This window comes from Rhinatrema bivittatum, chromosome 9 (genome assembly GCF_901001135.1).
Source record: "Rhinatrema bivittatum chromosome 9, aRhiBiv1.1, whole genome shotgun sequence".
NCBI classification, from domain to species: Eukaryota; Metazoa; Chordata; class Amphibia; order Gymnophiona; family Rhinatrematidae; genus Rhinatrema; species Rhinatrema bivittatum.
The window spans coordinates 165,915,526-165,942,400 of NC_042623.1; the positions used below are offsets into that span (position 1 = coordinate 165,915,526).

At 44.1% G+C, this 26,875-nt stretch overlaps 1 protein-coding gene across 5 annotated transcripts in view; it reads right to left on the bottom strand.

Annotated features, from left to right (window-relative positions):
- Positions 1-26,875, bottom strand: part of KIF1A (kinesin family member 1A) — a 416,621-nt gene that overhangs the window by 323,341 nt on the left and 66,405 nt on the right. For 3 of the 5 annotated variants that reach the window (XM_029616879.1, XM_029616878.1, XM_029616876.1), the window contains exons 12-14: positions 24,979-25,121; positions 16,438-16,464; positions 6,584-6,717 (exon numbers count right to left, since the gene is read on the bottom strand). In XM_029616879.1, coding sequence (XP_029472739.1) covers positions 6,584-6,717; positions 16,438-16,464; positions 24,979-25,121 — 304 coding nt within the window. Of the gene's footprint in view, positions 1-6,583; positions 6,796-16,437; positions 16,465-24,978; positions 25,122-26,875 lie in introns of all 5 variants that reach the window. The other 2 variants (XM_029616877.1, XM_029616880.1) reach the window with 2 other exon arrangements.

The following is a 26,875-nucleotide window of genomic DNA, read 5'->3' on the forward strand; positions in this document are numbered from 1 at the left end:
TTGTTCAAATGTTCTCTAATTTTCTTCTGGCATTCTGGTGAACTATTTTCACAAATCAAACATCAGTAAAGCAAAGTTGCTTACCTGCAGCATGTATTCTCTGAAGGCAGCAGTTTACTGGTCACACAGATGGGTGCAGTCATCCAATGGCAAAGACAGAACACATTTCTAGAGTTTTCTTGAAGATTTCTGCCATCTTCTAAGCATGCATGACAGTTACTACTTCCCTGCTCTAAACTTCAAAGAGAACTTGTAGAATAGCCTGCTCAATCCTGTTCTTACATTGAGAGTCAGTTTCTTAACGATAGATGGATGCAAATATGTGGACTGAACTCCACGTTGCAGCTTTATATATCTCTTTTATATAGGTTGTCCTTAGATGGGCCACTGATATAGATATAATCCTGATGGCATGGGTCTTGATATGTCTTTCTAAGGTCAAACTTGCAGGGCACACCCAGTGCTTGTTACCACGTGCAAGAGCCGCGGTCCAGGAATCCCTAATCATTTGCAGGAGGATGTGGATACATATGTTTCTGGTGAAGATGTGGGTTTCCCCCCTCTTGCTGAAGGGGAAATCCCTCCAGATTTGGAACCACATAGAACTCTGCTCCATTTCTTTTATGCTGATGAGATACTGAGTCTGTTATCTCAGACTCTGAAGCTGCTTATGACTGGGGTTGACTCTATGTGTGCACAAAAGACAGATCCCTTTTTGGTCACCCTACATAAGCATCATTTCTTTCCCCTCATAGATGCAATTCAAGAACTGATTGCTTTGTATGAGATGATCCAGAAGCAAGCCTTAAGGGGGACATGCTTTGCCGGATGGTACCCCTTTGAACAGTTAAGTTTTCTGAAGGTGGAAGCGTTGGTGTGTTCTGTGTCTAAGTAGACCACCCTTCTGGTAGAAGGAAGGACAATTCTAAAAGATGCTTAGGATAAGAGAATTGAAGCTATCCTTATGCCGGCTTTGAGACCATGGCAATGAATTTGCAAATTGCTTCTTGTTGATCACTGTTGGCTCGGGTGAGTCTATGTCTTTCTCAGGAACCTGAGGGAGCGGGGTCAAATAGCGGAGCATTGTTGCAACCAATGCTTTCTTAGTTGATGCAGGCTGTAATTTGAGAGCTGCAAGATATCAGTGGTGGTTCGCAGATACAATTTCTAAGTCCAGTCTCACAAGCTTATCATTTAAGGCTTCCTTTTTTATTTGGAAGAGAGTTGGAGAACAGGAATGACCAGATAACACATCAAGTAGAGAGGCATTCAAGACATCAGACACCAAGTGTTTAAGCATCTGAAGGGATTTTTCCAGGTCTTCAGGAGGTAGATTAGGTAGAATGAGGGGAAAAGGGTGATGACAAAAAAATATAACACAGCAAAACAAACATCTCCAAGCAAATACCACATAGAAAATGCAAACACCAGTTAGAAAGGTGGGTTATAAATGTAAAGAAAAATAATGTTCTCTTTAACACAGCAATCTCAACCTTATTGGGATAAAATTAATCCAATAGCTGTATAGAGTTTCTAAGTTCTTTCATCTGCTGTAGAAAGAAGGCAGTAGCTCTTTTGCAATCCAAAGTCTGCAGGGCTTGTTCACCTTAGCTGGCATGTGCCTTGGGAAAAATGTTGGACGTACAATTGACAGATCAAGGTGGAAATCCATCACAACCTTAGGCAGAAATAAAGAATGCATATGTAAATCCCTTTTGGGTTCACTGGAAAGGGGCTATTCAGTAAAGTGTAGAATTTTCCAGCAATGGGAAATTCAGGGGGTATAGATGTTAGGGTGAGTAATAGGATGGGTATAATCTGAGAGTATATATGGTGAACCCACAACCACTGAGAGGGGTCTGTTAGGGAATCTTTGGGAGCTCAGTTCAGGAGTTCCTGAGGAGGGTGCTGAAAAGGAGTTGAAGACATTGTTCTTGGGATTTTCTGGAAGTCTGGTAGGGCATCAAAGGGTGATATTCCTGTCGTGGTGGAAGAAGCACTCTTCTGAAAGAAATGGAGTGAACTAGGGATCTCCAACCACTAAAAGCAAGTTGGAAGAATTGTCTTGGGCCATCCTGCTGTTCTGTGTACAGTGAGAAATTTCAAGGAAGACTTTATACTTTCACTCAGGATTCAGAAGTGACAAGCTTATTTGGATGTAAATGTGAGATGCCTTGGAATTGTTGGAACTTAAGTTTAAGAATTTTGCTTGGACCAGTGTGATTTTGCATTTCTGTGAGAACTGTAAGCTGTTTTTCTAACTACTGTATTTATTTGCATTTTGGATTTTTGTATTGCTTGCCAATTTTTGTTTAGCAAATGTTCTTCTGTTTGGAGTATACATTTGGTATGGACTTTTATTTTCTGTGCCTTGTGAACTCTCCAGGATAGTCTTGCAGGAGCATTCCTGCCTTCAGTTCATGGAACCCAACTTTGTGTTTTCTTTTCCTCACCCTGAATTAGCAGACCAGTGGCTCTGCAGGAGTGGAAAATATAGTCCTCTACCTGAAGAGGGGGTTAAAAATGGTGCCTGAACAGGGGACTATGGGTGGGAGAAAGTTAGAAAGCCCAGATTTGAGTCATATCTAGCAGAGTTCCTATGAATTCTAATTGAGATGTCAGGCTCACATTGGACTTGGCATAATTGATGATTAACCCTAGTAATTCTACTATCCAGATGATGTTCAATATGGATTTGTCTATCTTTGAAAAGTGCACTTGACCATCCATTTGACTAAAGTAATAGAGGTGGTATTCCCTTATGAAAAAATGAATATACTTTCTGTGAGTCGAATGTGCTTCTATGTGAATATATGCGTCCTTCAAATCCAGAGAACATAACCAGTTATCCTAACCAATACAGTGCCTAGAAAAATCATCTTGAACTTTTCTCTTGTGATATACTTATTCAAAGTTCTAGGTCTACGATGGGAAGCTATCTTCCAATTTTCTTGAGACTCAGGAAATACCTGGAAAAATATCCATGACCTGCAGTGGTACAAATTCAAACAATTTGACATCCAAGAGAGAAGTGATCCCTAACCTTATTGTGACCTGGTATTTGTTGAGAGATAATGCTCACCTAGTAGGTGATGTGGAGGGAATTTCAATGAAAGTAATTTATAGACCTTAAGGACCCAGCTGTCAGATGTTATAATAGGCTAGCAGTTTGCATAAAACCTCATCCTCCCACCTATACAGTGAGTGCATGATGGAGCCTCAACATTCATTACTCTATGAATCACCATCAAGGTCTTAAAAATTACTCTTTATTGTATTGGCAACCAGTATATGGAGGACTAGGGATGTGCATTCGTTTGCAACAAAATAGAAAATAAAGTCGATATTTCCTATTTCGTTGCGTTTCGGGGGGGCCGACGAAACTATAGGAAAACCCACAAAATGTTTGTGTGGTTTTCTTATCATTTTTTGGGGAGGAGAAAGGGCACATTAAAAAAAAATCACAAACCCACCCCAACTCTTCAAATTTAATTAATTGCAACCCCCCACCCTCCCACCCCCCAAGACTTGCCCAACACCCCCAAGAATTACCAAACGTCCCTGGTGGTCCAGCGGGGTCCTGGGAGCGATCTCCCCCTCTCGGGCCATCAGCTGCCACTAATCAAAATGGCGCCAATGGCCCTTTGCCCTTACCATGTGACAGGGCTATCGGTGCCATTGGTCGGCCCCTGTCACATGGTAGGAGCAATGGATGGTCCGCGCCATTTTTTAAGATGGCAGCTGATGGCCCGATAGCAGGAGATTGCTCCCGGGACCCCGCTGGACCACCAGGGACTTTTGGCAAGTTTTGGGGGGGTTGTAATTAATTAAATTTGAAGGGTTGGGGTGGGTTTTGGTTTTCGTTTCGGGGGCAGCCAAAATAAAATTGGCCCGAACAGCGGGAAAACACAATTTCCCACAGCGGGCCAATAATGAAGGCTGAACTGAAAGGTTTGACCGAATCACATCTCTATGGAGGACAGTATAGGTTTAATATGATCAAAATGACCGGAACCAGCTAATACATATGTATAGTAGAAGCGAGAAGACCCAGATAAATTGCAATACAGTAGTCCAGGTCTGATAAAATTAAGGCCTAGAGTATGGTATGAAAATCCTCAGATTTCAAATAAGGTGCTTACACAGCTTACAAAGCTTCAAAAAAGAATTGTGAGTCAATATCTTTACATGATGTTTAAAAGAAAGGCTAGAGTAAAAAAATCACCCCTAGATTATCTACATCATTAAGTATTGAATCTGATAATCATCAAAAAACAAACTCTATAGAAAAGATGTGGAAGACAACTTACTTATCCTAATTACTGTTTCTTGATTTTCTAAATGTTTAGGGCCAATCTCCTGATGATTAGCCAACATTTAATAGCATTTAGATAAATAACAATCAGTCCCCAGAGTAGTTTTGATGTCAGGTATGATTGAAAAAAAACCTAGATATCGACCACATAAATTTGATAATACAAACAAAGTCCTGATAATAAATTTACACCTTAGACCAAGGTACACATTAAAAAGCATGGCTGATAATGAGGATCCTTCAGGGATCCCCATAAAGAACCTTGGATCCAATTGTCATTGAGGATGTGAAAATGCTTCCCTTTCTAAGGTTGCTTGACTTCAACTCAGTAGATTCAGTGAAGCTTGATGTTGATGCTAAGACATTCAGGGTTCCTGAGAAGACATCAGCAGGCCACGCTCCAAGTGCAGTTGAGCCAGTTAACATTTGCTGCTAAGCACCATTCATTTGCAGAGCAACTGCCTTTGCTACACACCTCCAAAGTCTCAGTGCATCTGAGCAGGAGGACTGACCGTCTTCAGGGTGTCCTGATGGATGCTGAAAATTTAAACTGTATTTCTACAGTTTGACATAGAAAATACCTTGAATGGGAAACAGAGCTATCTTCCAGGTTTAGCCATATAGGGGATCAAATAGCAAACAGTAATATCTTCTGGATCTTGGAGATATACATCAAAGAAGATAGTCACTGGTGAGCCTTCTCCTTCAATAAGCCCTAATAGGCCATTTCTCCTTGGCTCTATGCTCAAGCACTTAAGAGTCTGATGCTCAGCATAAGCTGAGAGACTGAGATTTGACTCAATCTTTGAGCCTGTTTTTCAGCATTGAAGGGGATAATGCATCCTTCAACAACTCCTTGTCTCCTTGTCTCCTTCAACAACTCCTTGTCTCCTTCAACAACTCCTTGTCTCCAGTGGTCAGTGCAGCTCCATGGTCCCTGTCCACTTCAATGCCTTCAGTCCCTGTTCAGTGGATCTGAATTTCTTTTTCAAATCTTTAATATGGAAGAGTAGATTCACCATGTGGATTCCAAAAACCCTTAGGGCCGGATTTTAATAGCTATGTGTGGGCGTAGATTTGTGCGTGCAACCCGGCGCGCACAAATCTACGCCCAATTTTATAACATGCGCACGCAGCCATGCGCATGTTATAAAATCCGGGGTCAGCGCACGCAAGGGGGTGCCCACTTGTGCAAGCCGAGCCCTAGGGGAGCCCCGATGGCTTTCCCCGTTCCCTCCGAGGCCGCTTCGAAATCGGAGGGAACTTTCCTTCCGCTCCCTCCCCCCACCTTCCCCTCCCTTCCCCTATCAAACCCGCCCCCTAGCCCTACCTAAGTCCCCCACTACCTTTATTTTACTGTTTACGCCTGCCGGTGCCGGTGCGTGATCCCCCGCTGTGCCGGAGGCCTCGGTCCCGCCCCCGGATCGCCACCCCGCCTACACCCCCGCCCCCTTCCTGCCCCTTTTTCAAAGCCCCAGGACATATGCACGTCCCGGGGCTTGCGCCCGTCGCCGGGCCTATGCAAAATAGGCCTGGCACGCGTAACCCCCCTGCGTGCGTAAATCCAACCGGATTTACGCGCGCAGGGCTTTTAAAATCTGCCCCTTAGTGACATCCAGAGCAGATGCTGCAATGAGTTACATCATTTTCCTGGTCCAGGGACCTGTAACAGGTGTTGCGATGGTGAGTTATGGCTATCTTCTGCTACAATCTGGGCAAAACTTGAAGCTACTGGTCTTTTTATTTTGCCATCATCCAAAAAATTCACAATGTAAAATCAAAAGAAAACATTTTCCTCAAAAGAAGACCAAAGAAGAAAAAGGGGAAACAACCTAGAAGCCTGCCAGAAAGTGTGGCCTAAGCAGGCCTGCTGACAAGAATGAGAACAAATAATAAAATCTATAAAAGTGCTGAACAAACCTACTAAAGGAAAAGACAAAAACCTCTAAGCACACTGAAGTAAAAAGGAATAAAAATAGCAATATAGCCAGAAAAAAATGCAGTTAAGACACTTCTGGCAGAAAGGTTTATCTGTTCCTGTCTGTGGAAAAAAACAAACTGAGGCATGCTGCACACGGACAAGAACAGGGCGATTGCTGCTCTTGATCTGAGAGAGCTCGAGAATTTTCAAGAAAGCTCTGGAAACATGTTCTGTGTCAGTGCCATCAGATGACATTACTACAGTAAACTGCTTGCCTTCAGAGAAAGAAAGTTTTTGTTTTAGGAGGTGCTGGCACTGAGGAAGGGACAGGGTTTCTGGGTCCTTACCTTTAGCCTCTCAATAGCTTCTTCACTGCCTGGAGCAAACATGATACGCTCATGAAGGCTTGAAATGGAGGCAGCCCGGCTAGACAAGGCTGATAATGAAGAGGAAGGGCTGATTCCAGTCATAGCATTGGCCACTGTGGAAAGATTGTCATGTCGATGATTCAGGGGTGCCACCCTACGAATACCATTATTGTTGTCAAGGTCGGATATGTCTATAGGGAGGAGGGAAGGAAAAACAGAGAAAGAAATAGAAAAGACAGGGAGGCAGGAAAGGTAGGAAGAAAAAAGGATGGAAGAGAAAACGTAGAGAAAAGAGATATGCAGTTGGGACTATGACTACAAAATGTGGTGAGGAGAATATAAGAGAGTACAGATAAAAGAAATTATGAATATACAGCACATATAGGTTAGTAGCCATGGAGTGTGTTTACACAGCATTATGCACCAGCAATATTTTACATGAATATATATCTATTCATCTGCCCCAGTCTCTTTGTGTAAGTCCTCCTTGTCCTACCATCCATTCAACGTTGGTACACATTTTTTTTTCTCTCTAAGTGGCTATCATTTTTTCCTGACAATAGTTCTCAAAATTGCACTTCTTTTCTTTATTCTCTGTCTTTTATATGTCCTCGGTGTTTTCTTTTCTCATCACCTTCCCTCACTTTGTATTCCATATTTTTTTTACCTTAATTCTTTGAAATGACTTCTGCAGGGAGATTTTTTTTAAAAAATAAACAACAGCTCACTTTCATGTCTTAGATTTTTTGATTTCATGCCCGAGACTTTGGTTTTTATAACCAATTATTTAGCAGAAACCAGAGTTCATTCCACAAAAAAAATTCAAGGTTTTTCTTCCATGAGCTGTCTCTAGAGCTCATTGCAGATAGACACAAGAATCCAGGTGAGTGTTATGACTTTTAGGTGTGTGGGCCCTGGGCTGAGGTAAGAGATGGTACAGCTCACAGGGAGCCCTGTGGGCCTCACGTCGGTAGGCGTGGACGTCAGACACAGCTGTGGAATACAGTCTTTATTATAAACTAGAAAAGGCAGAACTCGCGGAGCGGGGGCTGCAGGAGGAAGAGATAAGGGCAGAGAAGGGATATTCCCTGAAGTCTCTCTGAAGTGGTGATGTGATAGTGACCTGTAGCATAGGGTACACCGAGAGAAGTCTCTCCAAAGCGATGATGCAGTAGTGGTCTGCAGTGCAGGGTACACCGAAGGATTCCTTACTCAGGGATGATATTGTAGAGGCCCAGGGTACGGGTACACTGGCGGGGAACCTGTAGCGATGATATGGCAATGTCCTGCGGCGCAGGGTACACCGAGGTGGTTCCTCACTAGAGCTGGCACGGTAGTGACCCAGGACCCAGGGTACACCGGAGAGGTTCTGAAGCAATGACGTGGTAATGGCCTGCAGAGCAGGGTACACCAAGGTGGTTCCTCACTAGTGCTGGCACAGGGTAATCCATGGAGTCAGGTACTCACAGAGATAATAGTTCCAGGAGAGGTCCCGGGAATGGGAGCAGACTGTAGTCCAAGGCAGAAGGCCCTCCGAGGAGCGGATAGCCAGAGACGAAGAAGGGCCCCCGAGGAGCGGGTACCCAGAGCATCTCATGCCGAAGTGCAGGAGCTGGAACAGGAAATCCGTATGAGAGAAGCGGATTCAGCAATGAGGGAACTCCTTGCTAACTCGGTGATAGGCAGGGCCAGGCAGCTTAAGTACAGCAGGGTATAGATGTCATCTGGAGGGGACGCCCCTGAGGTTCCCACCATGACGTGCTTAATACTGATCCGTGCGCACGCGCACCTAAGCAATCCCTTGAACAAGATGGCAGTTGGCAGTGTCTACGCCATCCCGGGAACTCCAGGGAGATCGGTGGTAGCTGGCGGAAGCCGCCACTTTCCCCAATGATGTCAGGACTGCATAAAAAGAGGTGAGCATTAGTAGTCACAGCTGTCTGCGACCGATGGGCGTAACAGTACCACCCTTCTTAGGGCCCCTCCCCGGGGGTTTGGGTTTCCGAGGATGAGAGGTGTGGAACTGTCTGATTAGTTCCTTGTCGAGGATGTTGACTTCTGGCTCCCAACTATTCTCCTCAGGACCAAATCCTTCCCATGAGATGAGATATTCCCTGAGCCTTCCGCGCTTCCTTATATCTAATATGTCTTCTACCTGATAGGTGATATCCTTTCAGCTGTTAGATGTTGGGGTTCAGGTGGTTTTCTTGAGAACTCAGGCAGGACGAGCAGCTTTAAGAGAGAGATATAGAAGGCGTTGTCGATCTTAAATGAAGTGGGTAATTGAAGGCTATACATAACTGGACCCAGGCGGCGACGTACTGGGGAAGGCCCAATGTATCTGGGCACAAAGCAAGCTGAAGGCAGTTTTAGGTGGATGAAGCGGATACTAAGCCACACTTTGTCTCCGGGGTTCAACTGAGGAGCTGCTTGGTGATGAGCATCATAGAACTTCTTAGCCTTTTGACCGGCTCGTTGGAGAAGTTGTTTGGTGTGCTCCCAGAGTTTTTGCAGTTCCTGTGCAGAGGCCTGGGCTGCGGGAGATGACACAAACAGAGGCACAGGAAAAGGAGGCAGAGGCTAGCGTCCGTAGACAATTTGGAAGGGCGAAGATCCAGTAGAAGCAGACTGGTGGGTGTTTAAAGCAAACTCGGCCCAGGGAAGCAAATCGGACCAGTCACTTTGCCTTGAGTTTACGTATGCCCAGAGAAACTTTTAAAGTACGGTTTGTCCTCTCTGTCTGTCCATTGACCTGAGGATGGTAAGCCGATGTGAGGTCCAGAGCTATGTCAAATGTTTTTTGCCGTAAATTGTACACCTCTGTCAGAGAGGATGTGTCTTGGGAGGCCATGGCGGCGAAAGATTTGGCAAATAAATAGTTTCTCTAGTTCTGGGGCTGAAGGTAGATCAGGCAGTGCCATGAAATGAGCCATCTTTGAAAAGTGGTCCACAGTGACCCAGATAGTGTTGTTGCCACAGGAAAGGGGTAGATCAACAATGAAATCCGTGGCTATGTGCATCCATGGTTCGCTGGGCGCAAGAAGTGGTTGAAGAAGCCCCCTAGGATGGCCTGCTGGCGGCTGTTGATGGGCGCAAGTAGGACATGATTCCACATATGCATGAACGTCTTTCTGCATGGTTGGCCACCAGTAGAACCTTTGCAGGGTCAAAAGTGTTCGTGCTTGTCCGTGATGGCCTGTAAGCAGAGAATTGTGCACCCATCTGAAGATTCTTCTGAGTGGTTGGGGAACCACCATCTTCCCGGCTGGAACCATGTGTGTAGCAGAGAGGAGCACCCTCGTAGGGTCAATGATATGGCATGGAGTATCAGGAACATCTTCTGTGGTAAATGAACGGGAGAGTGCATTGGCTCAGGTGTTTTTATCAGCTGGCCGGTATCGCAAGAGGAAATTGAACGTGGTAAAAAATAGTGACCAGCGGGCCTGTCTGTGGTTCAGGCATTGAGCATGCTGTAAGTACTCAAGGTTCTTGTGATCGGTGTAAACCGTGATTTGCTGTTGTGCTCCCTCGAGCCATGGATGCCATTCTTCGAAGGCTAATTTAATCGCCAGCAGTTTCTTGTCCTCTATTCCGTAATTACACTCTGCAGGGGAGAAACATCGAAGAATGAGCATGGGTGCAAGGTGTGATTGGCGAAGTGTTGGCTGAAGACTGCACCAACACCAATGTCAGAAGCATCCACCTCGATGATGAAGGGTCATCGGGGATCCGGGTGACGCAAGCACGGCTCTTGTAGGAACGTCTCCTTGAGCTCCTGGAAGGTGGTCACTGCTTCAGGAGACCACGCGAGGGGTTGGCTCCCTTTCGAGTCATGGCTGTGAGTGGAGCGGTCAGTGTTGAATAATGGTGGATGAACGACCTGTAATAATGAAACCCAAGAATCTTCACAATGCCTTAAGACCTGTGGGCTGCGGCCAATCCCGAATACCCTTGGTCTTTTGTGGATCCATTTGGAAGCCCTGGCTAGAAACCACATAGCCTAAGAAGGGAACAAACTCCTAGTGAAAGGAGCATTTTTCCAGTTTGGCATACAACTGGTTGCCCCTCAATCTTTGTAAGACGTTGGCGACGTCCAAATGATGGCTCTGTATGTCTTGTGAGAAAACCAAAATGTCATCCAGGTATATCACTACACAGCTGTACAGCATGCCCCTGAAGATTTCGTGCATCTTATTTTGAAATACTGCTGAGGCATTGCAGAGGCCAGATGTCATAACTAAATATTCAAAATGGCCGTCACGGGTGTTAATACGGTTTTCCATTCATCACCCTAGTGTATCCTGATCAAGTTATATGCTCCTCTGAGGTCCAATTTAGTGAATATGTTGGCCCTTTGGAGCCTGTCAAAAAGCTCAGAGATTAATGGCAATGGGTAGCGGTCCTTCAGGGTGATCTCATTTAGGCCGCGGTAATCTATGCACCGTCAAAGGGAACTGTCCTTCTTTCCCACAAAAAAGAACCCGGCTCCAGCAGGAGATTTAGAAGGCCGGATGAAGCCTTTTGCCAAATTCTCTTGTATATACTCAGATATTGCTTTGGTTTCCGTCAGAGAAAGTGGGTACACCTTTCCTCTGGGAGGTTCAGTGTTGGGTAACAAGTTTATGGCACAGTCAAATGAGCGATGAGGTGGTAGGGTGTCTGCCGCTTTCTTGGAGAACACCTCACTAAAAGAAGAATACTGCCTGGGTAGACCCGGAAGAGAAGTGGTAGTCGTCAGACATGGCATAGGAGTTACAACTTCTAAGCACTTCCCATGGCAGGATTTGCCCCATTGGGACAGTTGTAAGGTGCTCCAATCAAAATGTGGTGTATGCATTTGTAACTACGGCAGTCCAAGCACCACAGGATGTAAAGCCTTATCTAAGACCAAAAAAGAAATGGTCTCCGTGTGTAGCGACCCAGTGCAAAGCTGGATTGGAGTAACGGAAAAAGTAACTTTGCCTGGTAACGGCTTGCCATGAATTGAGGACAGTATCAAGGGTGTAGGTGTCCAGACAGTGGGGATGCGTATATGTTCCATGAGTTGTCTGAGAATAAAGTTCCCACCAGCCGGAGTCAACCAGAGCTAGGGTATGAAACTCTAAGGCGAACATGCTAATGGAGGCAGGTAGTGTTAGCAGAGGAGTAGGTGCGGTCAGGCCTAGGAGGGGTCCTCCGGCGGGTCCTAGGCCTGGGAGTTTCCTGGACAGAGTGGACAGAAGGGTACCACATGACCTGGCTGGCCACAATACATGCAAAGACCTGATCTTTGCAGGTGACGTCTTTCTTTCATAGATAGATGACTGCGACCCATTTGCATAGGTTCCTCCTCTTCGGTGCTGGGTAATGGAGCTGTCTGGGTGTAAGATGTTTGGCGAATGTGTGGAGCCCCTGGCGACATCCTTTTGGATCCTCTAGCCTTGTTTGACCGTTCACACAGACGATGATCGATGCGACCAACCAGGTCTATAAGTGAATCCAATGTCTCTGGAAGTTCACGTGCTGCTAATTTGTCTTTAATACATGAACTTAGTCCTTCCATGAATATGGCATGCAAGCAGCCCAGATCCCAGTGTAATTCTGAGGAAAGAGTCCTAAACTCAATGACATATTCGGTCAGTCACCTGGAACCTTGTTGCAAATGCAGGAGTGCAGGTCCAGCGACGGTCCTGCGAGCGGGGTCGTCAAACACAGAGGGAAACAGGGCAAGGAAGCTTGGCAAGTTGTTGAGAATTGGATCCATTCATTCCCAAAGGGATGATGCCCAGGCCAAGGCTTTTCCATACAGGAGGGATAAGATGTACGTAGTTTTGGACACTATGTCAGGAAAGTATGTAGGCTGCAAAGAGAAGTGCATGCTGCACTGGTTCAAGAAGCCCCTGCATAACAAGGGGTCATCTGCGAAGCAAGGGGGTGCCAGCAAGGGCCCAGGAGGCCAAAACAGCGGGGCAGGTGAAGTAGGACTTGGCTTGACAGGCATCGAGGCGGAGTCCAACCGAGTGCTTAATTGATTGATGGCGATAAACAAAGTCTTTAATACCTTTTGTTGCTCTGAAATTCGCTGGGCCAGGCCAGGGATGGCCTAAATCGCTGAGACCTGTGCCGGGTCCATGGAGTTAGCAATCTGTTATGACTTGCAGGTGTGTGGGCCCTGGGTCGAGGTGAGAGATGATACCGCCCACAGGGAGGAGCCCTGTGGGCCTCATTGTTGGTAGGCGCGGTCTCAGCAGATGTCAGACTCAGTTGTGGAATAGAGTCTTTATTATAAACTAGAAAAGGCACAGCCCACGGAGCAGGGCGTGCAGGAGGAAGAGATAAGGGCAGAGAAGGGGTACTCCTTGAAGTCTCTCCGAAGTGGTGATGTGATAGTGACCTGCAGCACAGGGTACACCGAAGGAGTCTCTGTGAAGTAATGATGCGGTAGTGACCTGCAGCGCAGGGTACACCAAGGGAAGTCTCTCCAAAGCGATGATGCGGTAGTGGCCTGCAGCGCAGGGTACACCGAAGGATTCCTTACTTAGGGATGATATTGTAGAGGCCCAGGGTATATGTACACCGGCGGGGAACCTGAAGCGATGATATGGCAATGACCTGCAGCACAGGATACACCGAGGTGGTTCCTCACTAGAGCTGGCACGGTAGTGACCCAGGACCCAGGGTACACCGGAGAGGTTCTGTAGTGATGACGTGGCAATGGCCTGCAGAGCAGGGTACACCGAGGTGGTTCCTCACTAGTGCTGGCACGGTGGTAGTCCGTGGAGTCAGGTACTCACAGAGATGATAGTTCCAGGAGAGGGCCCAGGAATGGGAGCAGACTGTAGTCCAATGCAGAAGGCCCTCCGAGGAGTGAATAGCCAGAGACGAAGAAGGGCTCCCGAGGAGCAGATACCCAGAGCTTCTCACGCCGGTGCAGGAGCTGGAACAGAAAGTCCATATGAGAGAAACGGATTCAGCAATGAGGGAACTCCTTGATAACTCGTTGATAGGCAGGGCCAGGCAGCTTAAGTACAGCAGGGTATAGACGTCATCTGGAGAGGACGCCCCCGAGGTTCCCGCCATGACGTGCTTAATACTGGCCCATGCGCACGCCTAAGTGATCCCATGAGCAAGATGGTGGTCGGCAGCGTCCACACCGTCCCGGGAACTCCAGGGAGAGTGGCGGTAGTTAGCGGAGGCTGCCACTTTCCCCAATTATGTCAGGGATGCATAAAAAGAGGTGAGCATTAGTGGTCGCAGCCGTCTGCGACCGATGGGCGTAACAGTCAGGTTCTTTTATTTCCAGTAACAGTACTAAGATTACATTCCAGGTGAGTACAAGAATCTAGTTCTTGTTAGAGCTGCATCCCATGCAAATTCTTCATTTCTTGTCACGTGGTGTCTCAAAAGAACATTCCAAGTAGGCACCAACATCAAGATCAGGTTACTTGGTTTAAAGGGAACCAATGTGGAATATATTCCCAATTGGTAAAGAAATCTTGTCCTCATCTAGTGGGCCTGCACTGATATTCAAACTAACATAGGCAAAGAAATCTAGTTCAGGCTTGTTTCAGGAGCTGAATCTAAAATACACAATAAGTACAGATGTTTCTTTGAGGACTGCTGTCTTTTTGTGTTAATTTAAATAAATACTAATCAAGAATGGATTCAGACTGGGATGTGGTAGCTCACAGGCTTTTTGATAAATGAGCATTGGATATAGGAGCTTCCGCCATGCAAGTGAGAGAATACTGTATCAGTCACTATCTCCAGCAAAATCAGGCCGATGCAATATCATCACGTAAAGAACGTGCGTCCAAACTGGGTGCATGTTTTTTGAATGCACACATATCCACCTCTCCTGGTCTCTCAATGCAATAGGTAAATGAGCTGCCTTGCTAAAAGGGACCCACAATGGGTAATTTATGCGTCCCTAGTGCTCTGCATCGGGTGCCCAGGAGACATGGCTGTGCACCCACACCAGCCTGGCCAGAGCTCTCTCTCCATCCCTGGCAGGGCTGTACCCTTTCAGGACAGCCTTCTGAAAAGGGATTGGTCCTTTCACTGACAAGTGACAGTGATTGGACCAATCAGCAGTAAGTGAAGGAGTGAATAAATTAATATTAAGTGCCTGACAATTAATATTTATTTAATCACTCCTTCACGTACTACTGGCAGAGTTTCCAATTGGGTCAGACCTTGGGGATACTGCTTTCTGTGGTTCACCCTAAAAGCAGGATTTTTTTTTTTTGAGCCCTTGAGCACGGCATAATTCTGCTTTCTGTAGTTCCTCCTACTTAGTATCGCGACGATGCTAATAGGAGGAATCACAGAAAGCAGGTATTTTGTTTTTTTTTTATCAGTGAGCCCTTGAGCGGGGTCTGCTTTAACACCAGCTCCCAGGCAAGTATTAAATATGCCGCATTAAAATGGGCGCCTTGGCCATGTGGCAACTTTTGGCTTTGTGGGGTAATAGCTAATAGCCTCATCTACATGGAATTTGCATATGATGAGCACTATTAGCTATGCGCTCGATTGGATACGCATTTTGGCCACGCTAATCCCCGAATTGCATCGGGGGTTATTTTAGCACTTTCAAAACACACATCCAATAGAGTGTTACCCAGTGCACTAGCCTGAGCGCACTATATTGCATCGGCCTGAATATTAGTATCACCAGGTCAGTACCCCCCCTAAATGGGGGTGCCAGCAAGTGACAATGCTGAGAACTGTTTACTATGATCATAAACAGATTCAGAAGTCACAAGGCGGTCAGTCAGGTGCTTCATCAGTGCCAGAATCAATCATGAGCAAAAGCAGCAACAGCAGCAGAAGCAGCAGCAGCAGCAGCAAACATAGTTACAGCATGGGGAAAGTGTCCAGAAGTGTCACCCTACAAAACAAACAAGGTACCCCAAAAATAAAGAATGAAGAGTTGCTTGGGGCGATCTAGGATAAAACCCTGCTTTGACCATAAGTAATAATTTTAACCTCAGCTTACCACCCAGTGTTTGACATTATGCATTTTCACAGAATTTGGTACAATTGAAAGTCTTGCCAAAAGTACCAAAGAGCACTGCTAGCCAATGCTATGGTCACTGATCAGGCTATTTGGGAAACAGGAGAGGATCAAGGAAGGAACTGTAGGCTAGAAATGACCTGTATTAGTAGAGTTATTTGGAAGTTCAGTGCTCACAAATGGCACCTTGTGGAGCCTTAGGAGGACTGGATTAGCAGAACCTACTGACGATCAGGACTGAGGTAATGTTGCTAGAATTATATGGGCCCAAAGTTAGAATTTTCAGGTTTCTCAACATATAGGTCTAAGATGAGAGACAGAATCCACAAAAGAGGGCGCTTAAACAATGTCTGCTTGAACACTACTGATTCTGGTCACTGGTTAATCAGGCTCTCTCACACTCATCTACTTTGAAATTCATCATTCATTATTTACTAAGGATTCAAGGAATGCTCTCTGGCAGACATCGCCTCAGTTCAAAGACTGAATCCAGACTGAATCTGTGAAAATAATGCTACTGTCCATAAAAAGAAAAGGAACAATTCTAGGCAAAATCAGCACCATGTCATGAGGGAGAATCAGGAGAAAGAACACAGAGAGACAGAGAAGATTTTGACATGTGAATCAAGAGGGAGGAAATAACCCTAAACATTCATTTACATCTTTCACATAACAAAACAAGTAGACAGGAGTGGGACCTTAGAACCAGGAGATAGGAGGGGTTTCCCAGAGAAAGAGGTTCCCCATGCTGTATGTATGTTCCCTCTCTGAAGACTGATCCTTCAGAAGCAGTGAAGCAGAGAGTAGTATACCAATAAAAGTTGAAATAAATACACACATTTGACTCCTTCTGGAACAGTGTTAGCTACAAGAGAATGTGAAAAGACAGACAAAGTAATAATGTTTATTTCATGGTATGAACAAATGGATAGGAATACCACCCCTTTCCAGTAAATCGTGGTGGAGCAAAAGAAGAATGGCTATGTAGCATGTTGTATAGTTATAAGAGAAGAGAAAGAGAAGGGAGGAAAGACAGTTTCTTATTTATCACATTGCAGGCTCACTAAGCTATAGTTACATTTGTGCACCATCAACTTCCTTTGTGTTACCTCCTATACCTATCAGAACTGATGGGTACCAGTACTCAGGGAGTTTAATAGACCAGACCACATGTTTTTCAGTGTAGGTTCCTCTTGTTTCCTGCTGTATGCTTATCACTTTAATAGCAATACCATTACTGTGGGAAAATCTTAACTGGACTTGTATTTATCTTTTCCGCAAACTTCTTTAGTGAGAATAAAAGACTCTCCAATCTCACTTACATCTCCATTATTATATAATATCAAAGTACATGCAGAACTAGCAGTTTAAGACTATGATACAATTTTTAAAAACCTGGGCAGGATAATCTTGATTGCTGTAGGAGTTAACTGAAAGAAAACACACGCTATGCTAATTCATTTTCTTTTACACTCTCCATCAGTACTTATGGGGCTTAGCAAAGTAGGACCTACAGGGTAGAGAATCTGTCTCTCAAAGCCAGCTTTTGCTAATGCCCAATTGTCCACTCATGAATGTATGAACAGACCCTCAAATGGTTGTTTTCCAGAAACATATGCCATCTGAGCATAAGCAGCAGCAGCAGCCCTAGTGGTGTCTGTGCCCGGAGGAACTTCAGTCATCTTATGAGCTCGTATATAGCTCAGTTACATGACAAATTCACCTGGAAATGGAAGGTGTACAATTTGGTAATCCTTTTGTACCAGCACCAAACAGGACCCAAAGTTGTTCTAATCTCCTGACTAAAAGTAAAAGTTCAGGAATATTTAAAGGCCTAAAGAATGCAGCCTTTCTTCTTTAGCATTCTTAAACACTGAATACAAGACAAGAAGAACAATATTTGAATTTGCAGAATGCCCTTAACCAGGGCAAATTATAGAAAGGAATATAAATTTGCAAAGCCATCTACCCAGGCAAACAGCTATTTACACAGATGAAATGACTTAGCTGAAAATGTCTAAAAGTGTATGTGGGTTTCCACAACATGTGTGCTTTTAGCCAGATTGTGAGGAGGCATTCACAAAGGTGTATTTAGGTAAGGCGAGGAAAACAGTGTGCATTATTGGCATTTTCATTAGTACATGACATGTGCTATTTTACCTTCTTGGTCATCCACTCAAAAGAGCAGGTACAAAGCACCTTGAGCCTGATATTCAGAGGATGATCAGTGTCAAAATCTAGCTGAATAAAGTTAGGTGCCTGTATTCATTCAACTTTAGGTGCATTAACTTTGGCTTCAACATAGGCACCTAAATGAAATTTTATGTGTCTGAACTTTGAGCCCCTAAACCTAGACTTTCCATTCAGTTGTCTAATTTACAGGGTCATTTATCAAAATGCATTATGGCCTGTGACATTTATCATAGTAGTCAACTCTTTATACCACTATAGGAGGTCCAGTTAATAACTCAAGGTGAGGTTTTGGTGGTGGTCTAGGGTTTTGGGGCCAGTTTTACATAAGATTTCCACAATATTCTCTTTTCCTAGCTTGATAGTACACTGGTAAAGAGTCCCTGGTAGAGAGCTGTTTACAAAAGAATAGACTGAACAGTCAGGACCAAGACAGTGAGTGCAGATAGAACAAAGCCCAAAAGAGAACCCTGAGGAACACCAGATGAGAGAAGAGAGGATGCAGAGGCAGAGTTGTGAGCAACAACTTGGAAGATGCAGTCATGAGCAAGCTATGAGCAGAATCTCAGGTACCAATGTTAGTAAGCGACTGAAGACGATCAGAATAAATCAATTGTATCAAAGACACCAGACAAATCAAGAAGAATTAGAATGGAAAAAACAGAGTTTTTCACTGTACAGAAACTGATCAAATAGATAAAGGATGGCAGTTTTAGTAGAGTGATAGGCAGAAATAATGAGAGGACTGACAGGTGGGGGTTTTTTTTATAATAGGGTGAACCGGAAAAAATTTGAAAGGAATGGATAAAAACCAGATAAACTTGAGTGATTAAAGATAGCAGAGATAAAGGAAATATGAAACAGAAGTAACCGCAGAACAAAACTTGGAACATTCACAATACAGCTTAATCTGGGGAAAAAAACTGGAAAAAGGGTGACACTGAGGATAGATCTTTCAAGTCCCTCAGTTATCTTACAAAATAACCTACAACCAGAAAGCCTCCTTCCATTGCGAGTGGGTCTCTGGATGCCTCTGTGGCGGTGCTAGGATCCTGGCAGAAACAGCTGATGGGGACCCAGGGTCATTCCTGATGAGTGCCAGGGAAGTATTTCTGAGCCCAGAGGTGCACTTTCTCCCCCTATCTGCCCCTCTAAGTGGGAGCTTCAGGCCCAAGCTTTTCTACTGGAGGAGTGTTACCAGGCTCTGTAGCCACTGATCCAGAGAACTGTTGATTTTTCTAAGGGATAGACTTCCAAATTTAAGTGGAATTGCTACAGTGAGCACTCCTCTGTTTTATAGTCCAGCAGTAATTTAAATACCTCAGTCTCATGTATTTTTTATCTTTGTGGGTCCACCTTTCTTTATTAATTTTTTTTTTTTTTAATTTTACAAGTTTGTCATTGTTCCCCCTTCCTTTTCCATATATTGATTCCTTTTTTCTTGGTAGTAGATGAAGGAAAGATTATCTTTTTTTTTTTTCCTTTTTGCTTGCTTTCATGGGGAAGGCAATAACGATGCTGTCATGTGGCTTGCAGTCCTGTGGATCTTAGTAAAATAGGAATTATATGATGCTTTTTATACCTGTATAAACATTAAGGGGCGGATTTTAAGAGCCCTGCTCGCCTAAATCCGCCCAAATCCGGGCGGATTTAGGCGAGCAGGGCCCTGTGCGCCGGTGAGCCTATTTTACATAGGCCTACCGGCGCGCGCAGAGCCCCGGGACTTGCGTAAGTCCCGGGGTTTTCGGAGGGGGGCGTGTCGGAGGCGTGTCGGGGGCGGGACCGAGCGCAGCAGCGTTTTCGGGGCGTGTCGGGAGCGTTCCGGGGGCGGGCCTGGGGGCGTGGCTACGGCCCGGGGCGGTCCGGGGGCGTGGCCTCGCCCTCCGGACCCGCCCCCAGGTCGCGTCCCGGCGCGCTAGCGGCCTGCTGGCGCGCGGGGATTTACTTCTCCCTCCGGGAGGTAGGCGGAGGTAGGCTGCGCGGCTCGGCGCGCGCCGGCTATACGGAATCGATAGCCTTGCGCGCGCCGATCCTGGATTTTAGCGGATACGCGCGTATCTACTAAAATCCAGCGTACTTTTGTTGGCGCCTGGAGCGCCAACAAAAGTACGCCTATTCGCGGTATTTGAAAATCTACCCCAATGGGAGAATTTTCTTTCCTCCTCTTATATTTTCTTCTCTTAGTTAATATTGTTATTCAAGTTCTATATTTTATATTATTAAAGATATCATATTATTTATTGTGTTGTAGTATGCTATTGTATTTTGGCCATGCACTGAGCAGACATAAGCATTTTATGAGAGTCACTGAAATATTGGTAATCCCGAAGCACAGACTGTATATCAGTGTGGCATTAGCCAACTGTTTTATATGGGACCACTAGGAGAGCGATCCCATTTGAGGGGGTAGTGTGCCCTTGGGCTTCGGCACAATCCCAGATGAATCCAAGACAGCACCAAGGGTTGGTGAGACGTGTCCAAGCATGGATGAAGACAAAGTCTGACCCTCTGCCGGACCTGCATGCTCCTGGAAGCCAACAACACTATATTGGTTAGTGAACAGTCCTCCGACCATTCCCAGCCCTTTCAGACCTGCTGCTGGGTATCGGCAAGAAGCAGCAGGCTGGACTGAGGATGAGGGCAGACAGAAGCCTTGTGACACAGAAGACTCAAGACGTGGACGAGAAGACTCTCGATGTGGACGAGGAGCTTGGAAGACTCTCGACGAGACGAGGAACCTGGAAGACTCTAGACGAGATGAGAAGCTGGGAAGGTTCAGACAGTGGCACTGTCTCTCAGGGTGCCCTACACAGCCCACCGACATGGGCAGACCCCATGGGCTGGTCAAGGACCACCCTGTCCCACTGCGCACCCTACACAATCTAGAGAGGCTGGTCACAGACCATGCGGAGAGCGGGACAAGAGCAGGAAGGGAATCCAGCTGAGACGAAACTCCAATGACGAAAACAGGAAACGACGAGATGGATTTACCCCAACCAGGTGTCAACTGGAGAACCAAAGGAGCTGGAGGGTCAAGAGGACTGAAAACAAGCGAAGGAGGAGCGAAACCTCGGAACATTAGGAAGTGGAACATCAGGAAGCCTGGACTAGGAACCTCAGAACATGAAGACATGGAACATCAGGAAACCACAGGAAGCAACAAAGACTCAGGAAGCAAGACGAGACATGGAGCTCCAACGAAGACCTGATGGAGCGCTGGAAGACGAAACTTCCAGGAGCGAAGGACTCCAATGCAAGGCAAGGCGGAAGTGTTGAAGAAGCCCTTTTATAGGGCTGAGACAGGAAACAGTCATCAGGTGGGGCCTGGGTATATCTGGCTGCGGGCCCTTTAAATCTTATGAAGAGGCGTGGCCCACGCCTTAGGAACAGGAAGCAGGAAGTTGTGCAGGACCATGGCCAGCGGCCATGCTGCTGCTAACTCTGAAGAGCAGGGCGGGCCGAGGAACAGGCCCAGCGTTGTCGGCAGCTCTCAAGCCACAGAGGGCAGACCGAAGAGCAGCTCCAGCCGCAAGGAAGACCGGGGACTGCGGCCTCCAGGCCGCGGGGCAGGCAGAGAGAAGTTAAGAGGCTGCCCATGAGGGCAGAACCACAACACCAACAGAGGTATGCACCGGAAAAACTGTATTTGTTCATTTCATTTTTCTTGTTTGCTTTATTTTGTTGCATTTTTAAATTTTGTTTTGTTTCATTACTTATGTGCATAAAATGCATTGTGTGTGTACATGTTCACATACTTGCATAAAGTCAGTTTTAGGCATGTTAGTACAATTTGACATGCATAAAAAGCATGTAAAGAAAAGTATCAAAATTAATGCATATCCTCATTAGTTAATTACTTTAGCTTTGTTCAGAGTCATTTTCTCTTTTTCTCTTCTTTCTAATTTTCTAGTTAAAAAGATTTTCTTTCTTCCATTTTTCTCTCCTCAGCAACTGACCAATATGGGGTTGGGGAACTGAAGAGGGAGGTGTGCCAGCAGTGATTCCCATACAATATAGTCTAAAAAATATTTGCCTTTGAGATTTTTAAATGTTTCTTCATTTTTTAAGGAATCTTTCAAGCTCCTAAGAATTTATGTAAGGGATATCAATTTATTTGGGGGGAGATTTCATTTGTACTCTGTTCCCTCAGATAGATCTGAGAACACATTTGCAAATAAATCCAGTACTAAATTGTTTTTGGTTTATCTCCAGTGATTTAATAGATATGCTGTGACCACGTGATATTAGCACTATTCTGCTATCTAAGCACGCTCACATTAGTTTAGATTTAGATAGACTGGATAAAGATAATCCACAGAGAATCTGATCTATGAATAGGCATTTGCTTAGAGATTTAGATTTTATGATAAAATGTTCTGATGTTTGAAAGAAATATGTAGTTTAATTACAATAATGAAGTGCACTCATTCACAGTGTAGGATGCTGCCAAGGCTGTCTTTTGGGGACAGATTACCTCTTTATCTATGGCTATTAAAAAACAAAGGCAGCCTTTGAAAAGTAAATTTGCACTACTAGAGAATATTCATAAGAACAAGAAAGATGATGCTACTCTGAAGAGACTAATTAATGTCAGAGGTGAAACAAATACATTAGAAAAATCTCTAACTGCACAGTATTTGAAGCTGACTAACAGACATTTTTATGTACAAGCTAACAAGTCTAAAATTATTGTGCTGGCAGCTGAAGAGTTAGAATTTTTTTTAAAAAAAGGATAATCAAAATGTAGACCTGTACTGGAGATAAAACAGCTAAATCCACTCAGATAGCAGAATATTTTGCTGAGTACTATATAAAGTTATACACCTCACAATTATTAGTATCTCAGAGTAATATATCACAAAAGCTGGGAAACTAAGAATTTCCGAAATGTGACGCGAATGCCAGAGAATATATCAGACATTTTACCCTGGAAGAAATTAAAAGGATTTAAAAACAATGAAGTAATTGCACCAGATTGTCTTCCTGCAAAATTGTACAAGTATATGAAAGATCTTTTGACCCCATGTCTTTTAGATGTGTTTAATGAAGTTTTATTAGCAGGAAGTTGACCTAATTCTTTTTACCAAGCCATGATTTTGGTAATTTCTAAGGTGAGGAAAGATTATTATGTGCTACTTTCTTTGTTAGATACTGTCCATAGGAGATCTACAAAAATGGCGAATATACAAAGTGAGAATCATATCACTCAGGTGATGCATCCTGATCAAACAGGATTGATAAAAGAGTGATATTGTTCTGTTAGTATTAGATGTTTGATTGTTTTGTATTCTGTGAAAGATCTGGAGGTCAGGGTCACTATTCTGTCTTCTGATGCATCTGATAAGATCAAATAACATTCCCTATTCAATCTATTACCTACATTTGTTTTTGTGGGAAAATTCTGTTAGATTAGAGCACTTTATTTTGCCTCATTTAATATAGTAAAGAGAAATAGGTGGACCTCAGCTCCTTTTTGTTATGTGAATGCAGCAAACCTGTCTACTATTTCCCCTTTTAATTTCTTTAGCAATTGAACCAATTCACAATTTTAGGGCAAAATACAAAGGAATTATGGTGGGAGATGAGAAACATTCTATTTCTTTAAATATGAGGACAACATCATTGTATACTTGATGAATCCAGTGGTACCCTTCCCACATCTTATAGATGCAATAAAAGAATATGAGTCAGTCTCCAGCATCACTGATAATTGTTCAAAATCTGTTACAATGCCTAGTAAAACCCATTTGGGAGCCATGGAAATTGGGCTTTTTGAATATCATATACAGGCAGGCACTGAGTTTCAGTATTTGGGTGACGTGATACCCGTTCGTTTGAGATTGAATTATGAGGGACTGCAAGCTAAGGGAGAGTGAATGCTATTAAAATGTTAACTCCTCAAACATTGTTTCTAATTTCTCAGCTACCCATTAATATACCTACATTTGTATTTTGTTCATTGAAGAACTCTTTTCTCTGGCAGAATAAGAGATCCCATGTCTATTTAATATGCTAATATCCTCAAAAGAATTGTGAGGGATTGGTCTTTCTAATATCAAGTTATATTACTGGAGTACATATTTTAGAGCTATTTAACGCTGATGTGATCCACCTGCACATATTCACTGGAAAAGGATGAAAGCAATGATAAATCTTTCTATGATGTTGCCAGCTTTTTTTATTTTTGTGGAACAGGGAGAATGGATGATTTTTGCTAATTGACTTCCATTTATCCCAAATGTTGTGGTAATTTAGAAAAAAGCATGTAAGAGTCTACAGATGCAGACTTTTGTTATACACAGTATACTCTTCCATTGCAGAATTATATTAGGGATTAGGGAAAAAACATTAAGGAACTCACCTGGAGAAGTTATGGAATTGCTTAGATTTTCTCAGCTTATCATTAGAAGGAACTTTATAACAAAATATCATTTAACAATAGTGTATAAGGAAATAGCTTCATTCCAAAATTTCCAAACTCGACACTACAATAGCACCAGTAGACTTGTTATTAAAGCACTTTGTAAGGGATCCAGTGATTCTGCCATTGATGCTCAACTAGTGGATCCTTTCTTAACAGAGACCAGCAGAAAACTGAAGGAGGACAGCATGCAGCAGGAAGTAGGAAGAACCTAACCCAGATGTCATGTGGTCCAAATACATTTGGGTTCTCTCTATTATGTACTTTGAAAAGCAGAACCCCTAGTTTTTAACTATTAGGGCGAGTAATAAAATAACACCCTGGCCAAAACTGGCCAGAACAAATAAGCAGCAGTGAATAAACTGAATATTATTCTATCTCCATGCCGAGGCAGACCAACAGAGTAGTGAAGACCTTCACTGGACAGTTTGGAAGAAATTTAAATTATACCCATTATCAGTAGAGGATGCGGTTAATAATTAATATATATATATATGTTCTCCTACCCCGCACAGTGACACAGACTATAAGTATCCACCCCCACCTTTCCCTGTAATGAGATCACAAGCATTGCCCCTACTGATAATGGGTATATATCAACACCACGGTACAAAAGCAGTTGTCAGGACAAAAAAAGCAGAGAATCTGCTATTGTAGCCATGAAGGTGTAGTATGATCCATGTTGATAAGTGAAACATACAAAGAATGGACCCTGACACTGGGGTAGTGTGAAAAGGAAAGGAACATTAAGCATTGAATAGTACATACTGTCAATGATGTCTCCCAGCCCCTGAGCATAAAGGAGGTCTCTCAGACGAGCCACTTCATCTTTCAATTCCCGGATCAGTCGGTTGTTGGGGTCCTCATTAATAACAGCATTACACCTAATCTGCTTGGCACGATCAGCATATCTACAGCAAAGAGAAGCATACTTTGTGTTTGCATTTATTTTCTGACTTTTCATTTCACTATAAAAAGTATTCTCTCTCTTTTAATTCATATCTGATACATTCATCAAAGCCCAGAAAAAAAAGTTTGTGAAGGTTCTTTAGCAGAAAGCCACCATGTTCTTTTGATAGAATTAGAACAAAGCAATTTAACTAAGAACAGCACCACCAACAAAATGCTGTGCCCTTGTGAAGCAAGAATTGTAATGCATCTACTGTATATATTTTGCATAAAAATACCAGAAGTAGTAGGACAGATCAGTACTGCTATGCTTGAATAGGATACATACCCCCACATTTTCAAGAAGTCATACAGTGGGTAAACTAGGGAGATAATTTAACCAGCCCAAGCTATTTTGGTTTAAAAAAAAACCTACTACTTTTTAAAAATTTACTATACAACTAAATTTCCTACCTAGTTTGCCCACTAAACAGTGCTAGCCCCTACATGGCAACCCCAATTGTGGCATCCTTCCTCGTGGCAACAGTGATCATGAGCATCACTCCAGCTCCAAAGTGAGCCAGACTGCAGCATTCTCCAGCACCGTACTGGTGATCATGCACCCCCTTCATGGATCAACTCCACCAGTTGACCACAAGCCTCCCCCAACCCCACAGAAACCCCAGCCTTCACCCTAAACTCCTCATCACAACTACATCTCCCCATACACAGTGAACCTGATCATGACATCCTTAACTTTCCCCTTTGGTGACCCCCAATCACAGCCATATTCCCCTACCCCCCACAGTGGCCCAGACTGTAAGTATCCTCCTCCACCTTTCCCTCTAATTAGATCACAAGCATTATCCTTACCTTCTTGGGTCAACCCTAATCAAACTCTCCCCACTGGTGTCCCACCTTCGTACCCTAGACCCTAAGGTCTCAGACCTGGAATCACAGGTTCCAAGGCCTTGGTCCCAAGATCTCTAGAACCTGAGGCTTCTGTGAAGGCCAATAGGAAGGATGTCTCTCCCCTACTTACTTCCTTTTCAGTTTCAAGTGACAATCTGGCACTGCCTAGTAGTGAAGCAAACTTGTGTGTATGCAGGGGGTGGAGGGTGGGGAATGGCTGCCATTAGGGCTGCTGTGGGAATGCGGGGGATAGCTGCAGTTGGTTTGCTTTGGGCTGGAATTACCAAGATCGGAGTAACTGCAGACAAGGGAGGCGGAGCAGTAATAGACTGTTAGTTAGTTATCCGCATAGATTTGCCTCACCTCATTGGGGTGTGCATATCCATATGGCTAAAGCACTTGTGTACATTTCGAACATGACATGTAGACAGGTATATTTTGCCCTCTCACCTAGTACCACCCCCAGGAACATCTATGTATGTGCAGCTAAAAGTATTTGTGTTTCATAATTCTGGCAATTTCAGCCTTTGAAAATACTCTTTATGAGTTACTCACACAGGGGGTCATTCACTAAAGGTTTTCTCCCATTTTGTGTCTATGGGAGAAATGATTAGTAAATGACCCCCATAAACCCTTGCTATATGCAAGTTGATGGTGACTTAGGGTCGTGAAAATGTAACTATTGGCATATTCAAAAGATACTTTACAAATAAAATATGACTAAAAAGGATCTGATCCAGGCTCATAGCTTAATAGTTGAGGTTTTATTTGTGTTGCAAAGTAGAAGAGCTAGGTTCAATTCTTGGCTCAGATGCACATCACCATCATCATCATCATCTCTGTTCATTTGTTTCATGCTTTTCCA